Source organism: Rhinatrema bivittatum, chromosome 1, assembly GCF_901001135.1.
Source record: "Rhinatrema bivittatum chromosome 1, aRhiBiv1.1, whole genome shotgun sequence".
Lineage (NCBI taxonomy): Eukaryota > Metazoa > Chordata > Amphibia > Gymnophiona > Rhinatrematidae > Rhinatrema > Rhinatrema bivittatum.
The window spans coordinates 560707014-560723002 of NC_042615.1; the positions used below are offsets into that span (position 1 = coordinate 560707014).

The window sequence follows — 15989 nt, forward strand, 5'->3', positions numbered from 1 at the left end:
CCTATTCCAAAGGAGTACTTCTATGGAAGCGGTAGTCTTATTACTCCATCGGTTAGATTGGGTGATCAATTTTACAAAATGTTTTTTGCAGCCATCTCAAACTATAGAACATCTAGGAGCTTTGTTCGAGATAGCCGCTGGGATGGTATACCTTCATCAGAAGAGAATCTCAAAGATTTGTTCCCAAGCGAAGAGCTTTTTAGGTCAGCAGGCACCAACTACATGGTATCTGCAGCTTCTAGGTTCAATGGCTTTGACTCTGGAATTAGTGCCTTGGGCTAGGGCTCATATGAGACCTCTACAGATCTTACTCCTTTCGAGATGGAAACCACAGCTTCAAAGTTACAGTGTACGCCTTCCATTATCCAACAAGATTTGAGCATCTCTAAAATGGTCTTATTCTCCGAATTTGCAAACCTTGGAGAGTTCAGACCAGGTCATCCTGACAATGGATACCAGTTTAAAAGGCTAGGGAGCTCATTACAAGAAAATTTATGCTCAGAGCCTTTGGAGCCAGAGTGAAGCACAATGATCTATAAATCGCCTAGAAACCAGAAGCATCAGATTGACTCTTCTACATTTTCAGAATCTCCTTCAGGGCAAGGCAGCAAGTCTTATGCGACAATGCAACAGCAGTTGCATATATAAGCAAGGAGGGCGAAAAGTTCAGTCATAAGAACATAAGAAGTTGCCATACTGAGTTAGACCGAGGGTCCATGAAGTCTAGCATCCTGTTTCCAACTGTGGCCAATCCAGGTTGTAAGCACCTGGCAAGTGCCCAAACATTAAACAGATCCCATGCTACTAATGCCAGTAATAGCAGTGGCTATTCCCTAAGTCAACTTGATTGAAAGCAGTTAACAGATGTCTCCTCTAGGAACTTATCCAAACCTTTTTTGAGCCCAGCTATACTAACTGCCCTAACCACAACCTCTGGCAACAAAGTCCAGAGCTTAATAGTGCGTTAAGTGAAAGAATTTTCTCTGATTTATTTTAAATGTGCTACTTGCTAACTTCACGGAGTGCCCCCTAGTCCTCCTTAAATGTAAATAATCAATTCACATTTACCATTCTAGACCTCTCATGATTTTAAAGACCTCTATAATTTTCTCCCTCAGCCGAACCGCCCCAACCTCTTTAGCCTTTCCTCATAGGGGAGCTGTTCTATCCCCTTTATCATTTTGGTCGCCCTTCTCTGTACCTTCTCCAGTGCAACTACCGTATTTTTCGCTCCATAAGACGCACCTGACCATAAGACGCACCTAGGATTCAGAGGGGGAAAATTAAAAAAAAAAAAAATTGTGCTAAACCGGCTCTGCGTCTGGGCGTCTTATGGAGCAAATTAGGGGAGTGCATAGCTTTTTTTTTTCTCCCCATTTTGTTTTCGGGTCTGGGGAGGGCCATTTCGGTCCACTCCCCAGATCAGAAAACTTTTCTTTCTCTGGGAACCCCCAAACCCCCCCCCATCCCAACCCTTTAAATTAACAACCTCCACCCCCCTGACCCCCAAGACCTGCCGAATTAATTTCCTGCAACCCCCCACCCTCCTGACCCCCCCAAGACCTGCCAAACGTCCCTGGTGGTCCAGCGGGGGTCCAGGAGCGGTCCGGGAACGATCTCCTGGGCGTGAGCCGTCGGCTGCCAGTAAACAAAATGGCGCCGACGGCCCTATGCCCTCACTATGTCACTGAGACCGACCAATAGCAGCGGTCGGTCTCAGTGACATAGTGTGGGCATAGGGCCGTCGGCTGCCAGTAAACAAAATGGCGCCGACGGCCCTATGCCCTCACTATGTCACTGAGACCGACCAATAGCAGCGGTTGGTCTCAGTGACATAGTGAAGGGCATAGGGCTGTCGGCGCCATTTTGTTTACTGGCAGCCGACGGCCCACACCCAGGAGATCATTCCCGGACCCCCGCTGGACCACCAGGGACGTTTGTCAGGTCTTGGGGGGGTCAGGAGGGTGGGGGGTTGTAGGAAATTAAGTCGGCAGGTCTTGGGGGAGTCGGGGGGGGGGGGTTTGTTAGATTTTTGTTTGGTTTTTTTTTTATATTCGCTCCATAAGACGCACATACATTTTCCCCCCACCTTTGGGGGAAAAAAAGTGCGTCTTATGGAGCGAAAAATACGGTATATCTTTTTTTGAGATGTGATGACCAGAATTGTACACAGTACTCAAGGTGTGGTCTCACCATGGAGCAATAAAGAGGCATTTTCCGTTTTATTCATCTTTCCCTTCCTTATAATCCCTAACACTGTTTACTTTTATGACTGCCGCAGGACACTTTGCTGGTGATTTCAATGTATTATTCACTATGATGCCTAGATGTTTTTCCTGGATGGTAGCTCCTAATATGGAACCTAACATTGTGTAACTACAACACAGGTTATTTTTCCCTATATGCATCACCTTGCACTTGTCCATATTAAATTTCAATTGCCATTTGGATGCCCAATCTTCCAGTCTTACAAGGTCCTCCTGCAATTTATCACAATCCACATGTGATCACCTCACTCTTCCATCCCTTTCCAGATCATGTATACATATATTGAAAAGCACTGGTCCAAGTACAGATCCCTGAGGTACTCCACTGTTTACCTTTTTCCACTGAGAAAATTGACCATTGAATCCTATTTTCTGTTTCCTGTCTTTTAACCAGCTTTTATTCCCTGAAAGGACATTGCCTCCTATCCCATGACATTTTGGTTTTCTTAGAAGCCTCTCACGAGGGACTTTCTCAAATGCCTTCTGAAAATCCAAATACACTACATCTACCAGTTCACCTTTATCCACAGGTTTATTAGCCCCTTCAAAAAAATGAAGCATCTTTGTTAGGCAAGACATCCCTTGGGTAAATCCTTGTTGACTGTATTCCATTAAACCAGGTCTTTCTATATACTCTACGATTTTGATCTTGAGAATAGTTTCCACTATTTTTCCTGGCACTGAAGTCAGGCTCACTGGTCTATAGTTTCCCAGATTGCCCCTAGAGCCCTTTTTAAATATTAAGGTTACATTGGCCACCCTCCAGTCTTCAGGTACAATGGATGATTTTAATGATAGGTTACAAATTTTAACTAATAAATCAGAAATTTCATTTTTTAGTTCCTTCAGTAGCCTGGGATGTATACCATCCGGTCCAGGTGATTTGCTACTCTTTAGTTTGTCAATCTGGCCTACTACATCTTCTAGGTTCACAGTGATTTGGTTCAGTTCGTTTGACTCATCACCCTTGAAAACCATCTCCGGAACGGGTATCTCCTCAACATCCTCATCAGTAAACACGAAAGCGAAGAACTCATTTAGTCTTTCTGCAATGGCCTTATCTTCCCTATGAGCCCCTTTAACCCCTCAGTCATCTAATGGTCCAACCGACTCCCTCACAGTTTTCTTGTTTCGGATATATTTTAAAAAGTTTTTATTATGAGTTTTTGCCACTACTGCCAACTTCATTTCAAATTTTCTCTTCGCCTGTCTTATCAATGTTTTACACTTAACTTGACAATGCTTATGTTTTATCCTATTTTCTTCAGATGGATCCTTCTTCCAATTTTTGAAGGATGTATTTTTGGCTAAAACAGCCTCTTTCACCTCACCTTTTAACCATGTCGGTAATTGTTTTGCCTTCCTTCCACCTTTCTAAATGCATGGAATACATCTGGACTGCGCTTCTAGGATTGTATTTTTAAACAATGTCCATGCCTGTTGAACACTTAACCTTTGCAGCTGCACCTTTCAGTTTTTTTCTAATTATTTTCCTCATTTTATCAAAGTTTCCCTTTTGAAAATTTAGTGCTAGAGCTGTAGATTTACTTATTGTTACCCTTCCAGTTATTAGTTTAAATTTGATCATGTTATGATCACTATTTCCAAGTGGCCCCACCACCATTACCTCTCTCAACAAATCCTGCGTTCCACAGCCCATCCCCCTCCACAGCCCCTCCTTCCAACCTCCTCCCTTTTTTACTTGTCCCAATGCCACTTTTTACTACAACGCCTCTCTGCATTGTCCCTACTCAGACGAAAACCCTCCAATTAATTCAATATGCCACAATGTATGCTTCCTCCCTCTCAGACTAAGTTAACATGCCACGATGTACCAATAATAAGACATCTTAGTCTTACTATTCCACTAGTTATAATGTAAATCGATGTGATATACTCCAATGAATGTCAGTATATAAAAACAAATAAATAAATAAAATAAAATCTAAAATAGCTCCCTCTCTTGTTGGCTCCTGAACAAACTGTTCCATGAAGCAGCCATTTATTACATCCAGGAACTTTATGTCTCTAGCAAGTCCTGATGTTACATTTACCCAGTCAATATTGGGGTAATTGAAATCTCCTATTATTATTGCATTGCCAAATTGGTTAGCTTCCCTGATTTCTCATAGCATTTCATCATCTGCTGACCATTTTCTCCAGGTGGACTGTAGTATACTCCTATCACTATACTCTTACCCAACATACATAGGATTTCTACCCATATAGATTCTATTGAGCATTTAGTCTCTTGTATGATCTTTATCCTGTTGGACTCTATACCCTCTCGGACATAAAGTGCCACGCCCCCACCAAGTTGATCCATGAGGAAGAAAGGAAAAAAACAAAAGATATTTGAAAAAAAAGCTCGAGCTCCTGAACTGCATGGCGACAGCTTCGTGGAAAAGAAGAGACTGAAGAGAGACCCTGCGTGGATGTGCAGCTAGCGGCATGCTGGGCATGCTCAGTAGGCCAGTCAAAGTTTCTAGAAACTTTGACAAAGGTTTTCTGTGCTGGGCTCCATCCGATGTCACCCAGTTGTGAGGACTACCATCCTGCTTGTCCTTGGAGAAACAACAAAACTGCTGAACATATAGCTAAGCATACACCCCATAATTCTTATGTTCATAGTTTAATAGGACAAAGCTAACATGTATTTAGCCAAGGAAAGTCTTGCCTCACAAGTTTGCTACATTTTTTTTGAGGGCGTAAATAAACATGTGGATAAAGGTAAGCCAGTTGATATAGCTTATTTATTTATTTATTTATTATTTTTATAAACCGACATTCGATCTGAGATATCACATTGGTTTACATTCAGGTACTATAGGTATTTCCCTATCCCCAGAGGGTTTACAATCTAAGTTTTGTACCTGAGGCAATGGAGGGTAAAGTGACTTGCCCAAGGTCTCAAGGAGCGACAGCGGGACTCAAACCCTGATCTCCTGGTTCATAGCCCACTGCTCTAACCACTAGGCTATTCCTCCTCCAGATATCATTTGACAAAGTCCTTTACGAGAGACTTCTTAGGACATTTAAAAGTCATGGGATAGGGGGCAGTGTCCTATTGTGGATTGCCAACTGGTTAAAAAGATAGGAAACAGAGAATAGGGCTATATGGTAAATTTTCACAATGAAAAAAGGTGAACAGTGGAGTGCCCCAGGGATCTGTTCTGGAACCACTGCTTTTTAAATATATTTATAAATGACCTGGAAATGGGAACAAGTGAGGTGATCAAATTTGCTGATAACATGAGGATTATGAGAAATTGCAAGAGGACATGGCAAAAAAGTGAGACACTGGGCATGCAAATGGAAAATGAAATTTAATGTGGACAAGTTCAAAGTGATGCACTTAGGGAAGAGTAACCCAAATTATAGTTACATAATTCAAGATTCCACATTAGGAGTCGCTACTCAGGAAAAGGATCTGTGTGTCATCATTGAAAATACATTGAAATCTTCTGCTCAGTGTGCAGCAGCAGCAGCCAAGAAAGCAAATTGAATGTTAGGGATTGTCAGGAAAGGAATGGAGAATAAAACAGAGAATTTCATAATGCCTCTATTATTTCATGCTGCGAACTCATCTTGAGTATTGTGTGCAGTTTTGGTCACCTCATCTCAAAAAAGATATAGCAGAATTAGAAAAGGTATAAAAGAAGGGCAACCAAAATGATAAAGGGGATGGAACAATTCCCCTATGAAGAAAGGCTAAAGAGGTTGGGACTCTTTAGCTTGGAGAAGAGGCGGCTGAGGGGGGATATGACAGAAGAATAAATATTGATCAGCTGTTTACTCTTTCGAAAAGTACAAATATCAGGGGACACACAATGAAGTTACTAGGCAATATATTTAAAACTAACAACAGGAATATTTATTACTCAATACATAATTAAGCTATGGAATTCATTACCAGAGGATGTGATGAAAGTAATTGGTATAGGTTTGGTCAAACTCCTGGAAGAAAAGTCCATAAACCAATATTAAGGTAGAGTTGCAGAAATTCACTGCTTATTATTGGGATAAGCAGCTTGGAATTTATCTACCCATTGCTATCCTGCTAAGTACTTGTGTCCTGGCTTGGCCACTGTTGGAAACAGGATACTGGGCTTGATGGATCTTTGGTCTGACCCAGTATGCAAGTCTTATGTGCTAAGCAATGGAAAAAGTCAAGAATTCTACCATCTTTAGAGAAAACACGCAGTAAGTTTTTATCATCAGTAGCTTGGCAATATTTCAGGAAAGTTAGTAAACAAATCCCTTCTGAACATGCTCCAGCCAAGTACATAATATACAGATGCAAGCTGGGATATGCATGTCTGCTGACCAGAACTGAACAGAGAGAGATAAAAAGATTCAGAGTCTCTGGTATTGTATTATAATCTGTTTGTATTTCATTTGTTTCCAAGCGTTCTAATAAGCATTTGTTTTTTTTGCATATATCATACAGAAAATATAGCTGTTTATGGTTTTACACACCCTGTAGTTTATGTTATTTTTCTTAGTTTGCTTTGCGTGATCCAGACTGCAAGGAAATACTTCACTCCAAAATCCATTACAACCATTTACAACAAGAACTAATATTTTCTATTCTGAAGAATAATTTAAAAAAAAAAAATTTTCTCTCCACAAGAACTTCAAATTTTTAAGTGTCATAAATATGAAGCATTCTGATTCAATGCATAGATGCAGCAGATGAAGTACATTTTATCTACTTACTTTCACCTTCCTGTAGCATCTTCAACAGCTGTGCATTTCTTGCCTTTACATCCTTATACTTTGCCTACCATTTAATAGAGAATTATCATTAATAATTTATATTTGTATTTTGTATTTGAGAATTACATAACACTTAACCAAAAGGATACAAATTAGTCATAAGTGGAGATCATAAAATATGATAGTATTCATAAGATAAAAGGTGAAATTACTTACCTGATAATGTCCTTTCCTTTAATACAGTCAGACCAGTCTATACCAACGGGTTATGCACGCCAACCAGCAGATGGAGACAGATCAACGGGCTCGCTGATATCACTTATACATATCCGTGCTGACACTAGCAAGCCAGTATTTCTTTCAACTTGAGGACAACTTTAACACAATTAATAAACACCCATATTATTGGTTATTCCCCCCCCCCCCTTGTTGTGTATATCATGGACTTCCAGAAGAATAAGGAAGCAGAAACAGAGGAAGAACTGTCAAGAGTAACTTAAATATACTCACTACATTGAAGTAAATTTGCTGCATATGCACATCAACTCCACTGAGATGATTGCCATTTCCAGCATCTGCAAAGACTAGAAGGCATGAAGACAAAGAAAAATACTAGCAGCATAAGGAGGATCATGGACATGTCTGAATGCATTATAGGAAAGGAAATTATCAAGTAAGAAAATTTCACTTTCCTCTTCAACCAGTCAGACCAGTCCATACCAATGGGATGTACCCAGCTAGTCCCTAATAGGGTGTGATGCTGTCCAAGACCCCCTTCCCCCCCAACACCTATGATTTGGAGTGGCTTCCTAACACTGACATCCAGATGGTAGTGTCTAGAGAAGGTATGCAAAGAAGACAAAGTCTCTGCTTTACAAATGTCCAAAGGAGACACCAATCGCAACTCTGCCCACAAAGTATCCTGCACACTCATGGAATGAACTCATACCTGCTTCGATGTAACATACGCCGGTTGCGAAGTCTTCCTGCAACCCACACCGGCGACCTCTGGTGCATCTTCAGCACTGCCTTGACGCCGCTAATGCCATCAGTTCCTGCGCGCATAATGCCCTTTGAAGACCCTGCAGTGGGAAACAGACCCACCAGCGCACCTCGATGATGTCAAGCAGCTGGGTATAAGAGCCCTAGCTGTGCTCCCTAACCTTGCCTCAGCAACAGGTTCTCCTGCTTGATTGCATTGAATTTTGCTCCTGCATTCCTGATCCTGCCAGGATACCTTCTTTGTGCAGTGTCACCACAACCACTATCATCACCTTTGAGAAGGTCCTTGGTACTGTGGCCCAAGCCAAAGATCAGAACCTGAAACTCAAAATGCCTTCCTAACCACTGTGAATCGAAGGAAGTGCTAGTGATCCTTCTGGATTGCAATATGAAGATAAGCTTTCCGCAAGTCTAAGGTCAGAAAATCTCCTTTCTGCACTGCCATTATCACTGACTGTAAGGTTTCCATCCTAAAGTGAACCACCTCCAGGAAGCCATTGACCCTTTCTTCTTTGCGACCACAAAGTAAATCCAAGAGTTAAAAGGTATGATGCGTATAAGTTTCAGGTCTGAAGACAAAATTCAGAAAGCATATTGCAGAGTAAATTTTAATCCATAGTTTGCAAAATCGCAGTCAAATGTTTTAGCTTAAAGGCAAGTTACAGTCCTGTTATCAAAGGAAAATCAGACCCCTGAAATGGTCAATGTTTCATGGGAAGCTGCATTGTGGGGGGGGGGGGGGGGCACAAAACAGTTCTTTCAGATAATGCTCTGAAAAAATAAAGAGTGCAAGTTGATATATATATCAAACTACAAAAGCTACCAAAGACAGGCAAGAGAATAATTAAACTTTGCAGGACTGGCTGCAATACATGTAAGATGACTGCAGTAAAGCAGGAAACTAAACAGAGTTGAGTTAAAATACAGAAAAAAGGGGGGCAAAACAAGGTTAGTGCAAGGGCCAATCAGAGAAGAGTATAAAGTCTCCAATCAAAAGAGTTTGAGTTATCAATCAAAACATGAGCTGGGTAGGCAAAGGGAGGAATACGAAAAACTGCTGGAATGGCACCAAGAAAATATAACAGCCAATCAGAGAAGAGTGTGAGTAACCAATTGCAGTGTGGGCTAAGAGGTAGAAGGGACTGTAAGGAGATGTAAATCAAAAGTAACTGTGAAAAAACAATACAAGGTGCCAAATAAATGACAAATAATACAGAAACTCTTAAAACAGCTAATCAAAGAGCAAGTAGATCAGGGCGACTGATTTTCCTTTGATAATAGGACTGTAACTTGCCTTTAAGATAAAAACATTTGGCTGCAATTTTGCAAAGTATGGATTAAAATTCACTCTGCTATATGCTTTTTGATTTGTCTTCTTCAAACCTGAAACTTATACACATCATACCTCTTGACTATTGGATTTCCAAGAATGTGTGGTTGCCCCCTCTCCACTTATACCACAAAGTAAATCGAATATCGCCCTTAACATTCCTGTCCTTTTGGAGACAGATGACCAACTTTAAAGTCAGGAAGTCTATGGAGAGTGGACTTCACAGCCTCTTTTCAAGGCAGAATGACAAGGGGAAACCATAAAAGTATCGGAAACGGGACATGCAAATTCCAGGGCATAATCATTTTTCACAATTTCCAGGAGCCACTGGTCCATCATAATTTGGGCCCACCACTTAATAAAACAGAGTCAGAATGCCACCTATCTCTGGGACCGGAGAATGGTAATCATTGTGTTGCTCTAGAGAACCCAGGCCCTGCAGATCCATCCTTCCCTTCCTTCTCTGGTCAAAAGGACTGGAACTTGGAATACACCTAAGAATTCTGTCCTGATGAACTGCGGCCTTGGAAGAACCTCCTAGAGTCCCAGAAACGATTATGGGAGGAGAAAGTTCAAGATGAAGCTTTGGCCCTATCCTCAGGGAGTCTCAGTACCTTCAATTTTCCCCATGCCTTGGCCACCTTCTCCAACTCCTCTCCAAACAAAAGCTGCCCCTTAAAGTGCAAAGTCATCAAGTTGGTCTTAGAAATAGTATCTCCTGGCCAATGGTGCATCCAAAGAAGTCGCAAAGCTGCTGCTATGAGGCTACCCTCTAGGTGGAAGAGCAGAGCAAGTCATATCCGGCATCCACCAGAGCCGCAGCCCTTGGTTCCAGTGATTGGGAATCCTCTCCCAACTCTTCTTGTGTAAGACGCAAAGCAGACCTCACCACAATACAACAGGCAGAAATCTGCAGGGCTATGTTGACAACCTCAAAGGCTTGCTTAAGCACTGTATCTATCTTCTGATCCTGAGCATCCATGAGAACCATACCACCCTCAACAGGAATGGTGATTCTCTTACTCACAGAGCACACCAAGGCATCCAACTCAGGGAAAACAGAACTTGTTCTTCACCTGAGTATCCAGCGGACACATTTTGGCAAGAGAGTGACCTCCTTTAAAGTTAGGTCTTGGGGTCCCCAATTCCAGATCAATTAAATCCTTCACTGCCTGGTGCAGTGGAAAGAAATGCGAAGACTTCCATAAACTGATCATGATGAGGTTCTCCTTGGGAGGTGGAGAGTCATCCCTTTTTTTTTTAATCATCTACATTCAACAACATGCGCAGGGACTGAGAAATCAGGAATGTCAATTCATCCCTATGAAAAAGCAATAGCATAGACATGTGGTCTTCTCCCTCAGGAAGAACTTCCCCTTCTTCTAAGCCATCATCACTACTACCTGAAGGCGATTCCCAAAATCGTCCAGGGAATCCGAGCCAGAAAGGCTTTCCCCTAGTACAATTTTTTCATTGCTGCACTGGCTTGCTTCCTACCCTAAGGCTGCGAGGGGGCTGTAGGGACCAAAAGAGCCAGAGCAGTCCACTCTGCAACCTGCCCTATGCAAAAAACCTGCAGGCCTTTAAAACATTTTTTACGCAGGGCAAAGTGGACATATCCAGCCGTGGGGGGGAGTCACCGCTGCTCAAATCCTTGGAGCTAAGGCATCCTGGCCCTGCTGCCGCTCCAGGCTCAAGGAAGGGGCTCCATTGTCTCAGTGCAATGTGGATACAAAATAGCCACTGCAATCTCCAGGGATGCAATGGATTTCCCTCTCCCTTCTACAGGTGCCACAGAACTGGACCTCCCTGCAAGCACAAAACCACATATTGTCAACTTCCCCCGGGCCATTAATATTCCTGCCACTTCCTGACATTGCCCCCAGCCTGCACCAATCTAAAGTGACCTGCTGGGCAAAGCACGATTTTCTTCCCACATGACCTACCAGCATAATCTTGCTCTGTTTCCCGCAGAACAGAAAACCACTCGGTCAGCCACCAAATACCCTGTCCCAATTGAGACTGTCTGCCCTCAATCAACAGGTCCCCACTGCTAAGGATTGCTTCTGCTAAACAGGGCCTCCACGATACTACTGTGCTTTAGGTTTTTTTTTTTTTTTTTTTGGGGGGGGGTTATATTTTACTGCTCTTATCACAACTCCAGCTTAAAGCTACAGAGCACAAAGGAACAGAGGAAAAAGGAGTAAATAGGTGTAGATCACACTTAGGAAAGATAGCTGAGGCAAAGGTGGGGAGGGGGGCGCGAGAGAGAGAGAGAACCTTACTCTTTGAAGTCCCCCTGTTGCTGCACAGCTCAAAGATGGAGAGCACACCAGGCTGTCATCTCTGAGCTTCTCTCCAATTTTATTCTAAGAGTAATCAGTACCGACCCAGCTCAACTGAGGAAGGGAGAGAGCTAGTCTTTCACCTCAGAAGCTGAGAATCTATTCCAATTCAGCCCACCAGGCCTGACTCCACAGAATGGGATGCGTGTTCACCATCTGCTGGAGACAGAGAATATTGGCAGACTGCTGTGAGCACAGACATAGGAGTGATATCAGTGACTGTTGATCTCTATCTCCATTTGCTGGATGGTGTGCCTAAATCCATTGGTATGGACTAGTCTGACTGGATGAAGAGCAATTAAAGTTGAATAGTGTGGAGGTCAATAACCAGCAAGGCTAACAAAGAAGGGAAGAAGGGAAAGGTGGAAAATGCAGAGTATTTAATAAAAGTCAGAATAAGAAAGTGTGCGAAAAGACAGGAGCCCAACATCCTTTCCACAAACACATACCTCCCACTGAATGATTACTTTTTTCTGCTGCTGGACCTCTGCATCTTTCTTTTCAATTTCCAGTTTTAATTGTTCTGTTTTTCCATCTTTCAAAACAGGTTCCTGCAACAAGCAGACAAAGTCAGCTAATAGATTTCAGAACAAAATAATTGTAAAATAATATAATATGGAGGTCACAATAAAATCACTATGAAAGTGACAATCAAAAGCCACTAAAGTATCATTCCATTATGCATAACCTGGAGATTGACAAAACATAATAGAATTCCTCTAAATGCAACCAAATATCAGTATGTCAAGAAAAACCATGGGGATTATGATATGATATCAGAGAAGGAAATATCACTGACTGATGACTTTATTGACCTTGATTAGAAGTGGTTCAAGAGAGACAACTCTGTGCTGACAACCATCAAAACAACAAAGACAAGAGGCGGGTGGCTCTTCAATTTATTAGTTAAGTTTATAAGGTGCCACTTGCCTTTTGTCATTTTTGCTACACCTGACTAACAGGTCTATACTGTAAAGTGCGGTTGGAGATTCTTCGTCTGCAACTCGCTGTGGGCGCACAATTGGGACGCGTAAAGCGATCCTGCGATACAGTCTCCAGTTTCACTCGTCCTTAGCGCTTCTTGAAACCATCGCATAACCCTTTCCGCACCCAGCATGTATATCATATGTAAATGAACGAATTAGCTATTTAGTGAAGGAATTAGCTATTCCCTCCCGATACTGTGACGCGCGCTCCGATTATCTCCTTTGTAACCCGCTATTTTGCCGCGTCCTTAGCCTGTTAGTTTACTGCCTACCCTCTACCTGGTGTTAGTCCTGCACAATGGACGACCTCCATATATACTAACCCGCTTTCAAACTGCATTCAGCCCTTCTTTTTGCATGAACGATGCTGCACGGAACTCCGATTGCATTAGTTATTTGCTTAAAAAAATTATTTCATCCCGCATGTTCCGTATGGGAGCTGACAGCAGCTTACAAAAAAAGTTACAGTTCTCATAAAATGCTAAAGTTGTTATATATATATATATATATAAATACCTTGTCACTTTCCGAATCCCCCATCTCCACTTGGGCGGGTGGGCATCGAGGCGGCGGCGGGAGCCGGCGGGCGGATGGGCGTCCGTTCATCCAGGCGGCGGCGGCCGGCGGGCGGGCGCGCGTTCGATCCAGGCGGCGGGAGGAGGCGGCGGGCGGGTGGGCGCGTGTTCGATCCAGGTGGCGGCGGGAGGGTGGGCGCGCGTTTATCCGGGAGCTGGCGGGCGGGTGGGCATGCATTCATCCAGGCGGAGGGAGCCGGCGGCGAAAGCGGCATCCGGCAGCCCCCGCCGGCAGTGAATGAATGCGTGCCTGTGCGACCCGTGCGATTTCGGCGTGCCTGTGCGACCCGTGCGATTTCGGCGCTCAAGGCGACGTCAAGCGTCGTGACGTCACACCTTGAGCGCCGAAATCGAACGGGTCGCACAGGCACGCATTCATTCACTGCCGGCGGGGGCTGCCGGAGGCCGCTTTTGCCGCCGGCTCCCTCCGCCTGGATGAATGCACGCCCACCCGCCCACCGGCTCCCGGATAAACGCGCGCCCACCCTCCCGCCGCCTGGATCGAACGCGCGCGCCCGCCACCTCCCGCCGCCTGGATGAATGCACGCCCACCCGCCTCCGGATAAACGCGCACTCACCCTCCCGCCACCGCCTGGATCAAACGCGCGCCCGCCCGCCGGCTCCCTCTGCTGCCGCCGCTGCCTGAATGAACGGGCTCCCGCCGCCGCCGCCTGGATGAACGGGTGCCCACCCGCCCGCCGGCTCCCGCCGCCTGAATGGGCGCCCGCCCGCCGGTTCCCGCCGCCGCCGCCTGGATGAACGGGCGCCCGCCGGCTCCCGCCAGTAAGTTTACTTTTTTTTTTTACACTTTATTCCCTTTTGTTTTAATTTTCGCCCTGCGCCTTGCTTCGGGAGGGGGGGGAACCATCCACTTCCTGGTACCTGTCATTTCAAATGTCACTTGAAATGACATTTGAAATGACAGGTACCAGCGCACCCCGGGTTGGACGCGGCTTGCATTTGCAAGCAATTTGAATAGAGTATCGAGCGGTATGTGAAGAGAACTGTGCGTGCGGGGAATATAAAGTCAACCTAATCATATATAAGAATTTATAATATATGATTGTTAATTTGTATAAACAACATTAAATTGTGTTTTTTGTTTAGTTTTATTGCAACAATCAATACACAGATTGATATATTGACTCTTACTGTGGTGAGAGTATGTTTACAGCATAAAGGTAATTATTCCCGCTTTTTTACCATTATATACGATTTGCTGGTTTGCATATGTATGAGAAATTGATAAGCACATCTTTAAGATTTTGCTAGATAATATAAAAATGTTTGGTTATGCATGTCATGAATAGATGCTTTTACATTTTTATGATGGTTCATTTTATGAAAAATGTTTAATATAGAAATAAGTATTTCTTTATGCTTTTTGCAAAAAGTGTTTTTTATGATATAGATTTTGGGTTACCAGAAGTGTTTTAAAAATCCTTTTATATAAAAAATATTGATTGTTTTTTTAACTTTTTTAGCCCCTGATGCAGCCTTGTTGGCGAAACTCAGTTCGAGTCGGGCACCTCTAATAAAATCTTCCATGGTGTAAGGTAGTCCCTTTGTTGTAGTTTCCTTTTTGTTTTACACTTTATTCCCTTTTGTTTTAATTTTCGCCCTGCGCCTTGCTTCGGGAGGGGGGGGAACCATCCACTTCCTGGTACCTGTCATTTCAAATGTCACTTGAAATGACATTTGAAATGACAGGTACCAGCGCACCCCGGGATACTGTATAGGTGCTGAATATACCGCCTATACAGTAAAAGAGGTTTCGCTTCATGGACGCGCGTTGAGCACGGGTTGGACGCGGCTTGCATTTGCAAGCAATTTGAATAGAGTATCGAGCAGTATGTGAAGAGAACTGTGCGGGGAACGAGGGTGCGCCCGGCACTGCCGCACTCTTTCTACCGCGGCATTAGAGTATCGACCTGTAACATGGCTATGCCTCTGAAGATTTTCATCAAAACAACAGTTTTTGCATGCACAGTGGAGGAATGTGTGAGAAGAGGGCAAAGTGAAAAAGAGCAAACTTTGGCAAAATCAAACAAAGAGGAACATTATAATGAGAGATGGAGGGGTAAGAATGAACAGTGTGGTACATGTAGTTTTGTCAAAAATAAGTATTGAGAATTTTGTTTGAGAACCACCACAAAAATGCAGATCTTAATATCCCTTCCTGCCAACAGGTAGAAACAGAAAAAAAATTGTTTCAGGGATGTGGTCCCGTCATGTGATTGTCAGAGCCATCACTTCAATATGAATTCTTCAAAGTCCTAGGAATAACAGAAATCCTAACGTTAAAATAATGAAATGCAAAGTAGAGAAAGTTTCTAAAAACAAGGACTAAGGATTATATAAAAAATGCAGAAGTATAACAAAACAACCCAATAATAATCTTTACTACATGGAACATATAGACATATGAATACTATGAAACTTAATCTTAAAAAGGGTGTCTGGACTAATATTGTGGAACTCCAAGAAATCCAATTAATATACAAATTTCACTTCTCAGACATTCCATACATAATAGCCCATAACCTAGAGTTTCCAGCAGAACAGTTATGCCAACTGGTGGAAGACTACAGAATCAGAAGTATCAAGATTACAGTGCGGTTTGAAATTCCATCCATCCAAAGGTTGCAACCGAGGAAGAAAAGTTATTAAAGTCTACAATGTCTAATGAAGAAATGCTATTACACCCATGTAGCTCTGCAAGGTTCCAAAAGTGACAGAATCCTTTTCTGTCCAAGAATTGGACG

At 43.2% G+C, this 15989-nt stretch overlaps 1 protein-coding gene across 3 annotated transcripts in view; it reads right to left on the reverse strand.

Moving 5' to 3' along the window:
- The window catches only part of GKAP1 (G kinase anchoring protein 1), a 272831-nt gene that overhangs the window by 66534 nt on the left and 190308 nt on the right, over positions 1 to 15989 (reverse strand). For all 3 annotated transcript variants that reach the window (XM_029616830.1, XM_029616845.1, XM_029616837.1), the window contains 2 exons: positions 12113 to 12214; positions 6987 to 7050 (listed from right to left, as the gene is read on the reverse strand). In XM_029616830.1, the coding sequence (XP_029472690.1) occupies positions 6987 to 7050; positions 12113 to 12214 (166 nt within the window). The remainder of the gene's footprint in view (positions 1 to 6986; positions 7051 to 12112; positions 12215 to 15989) is intronic.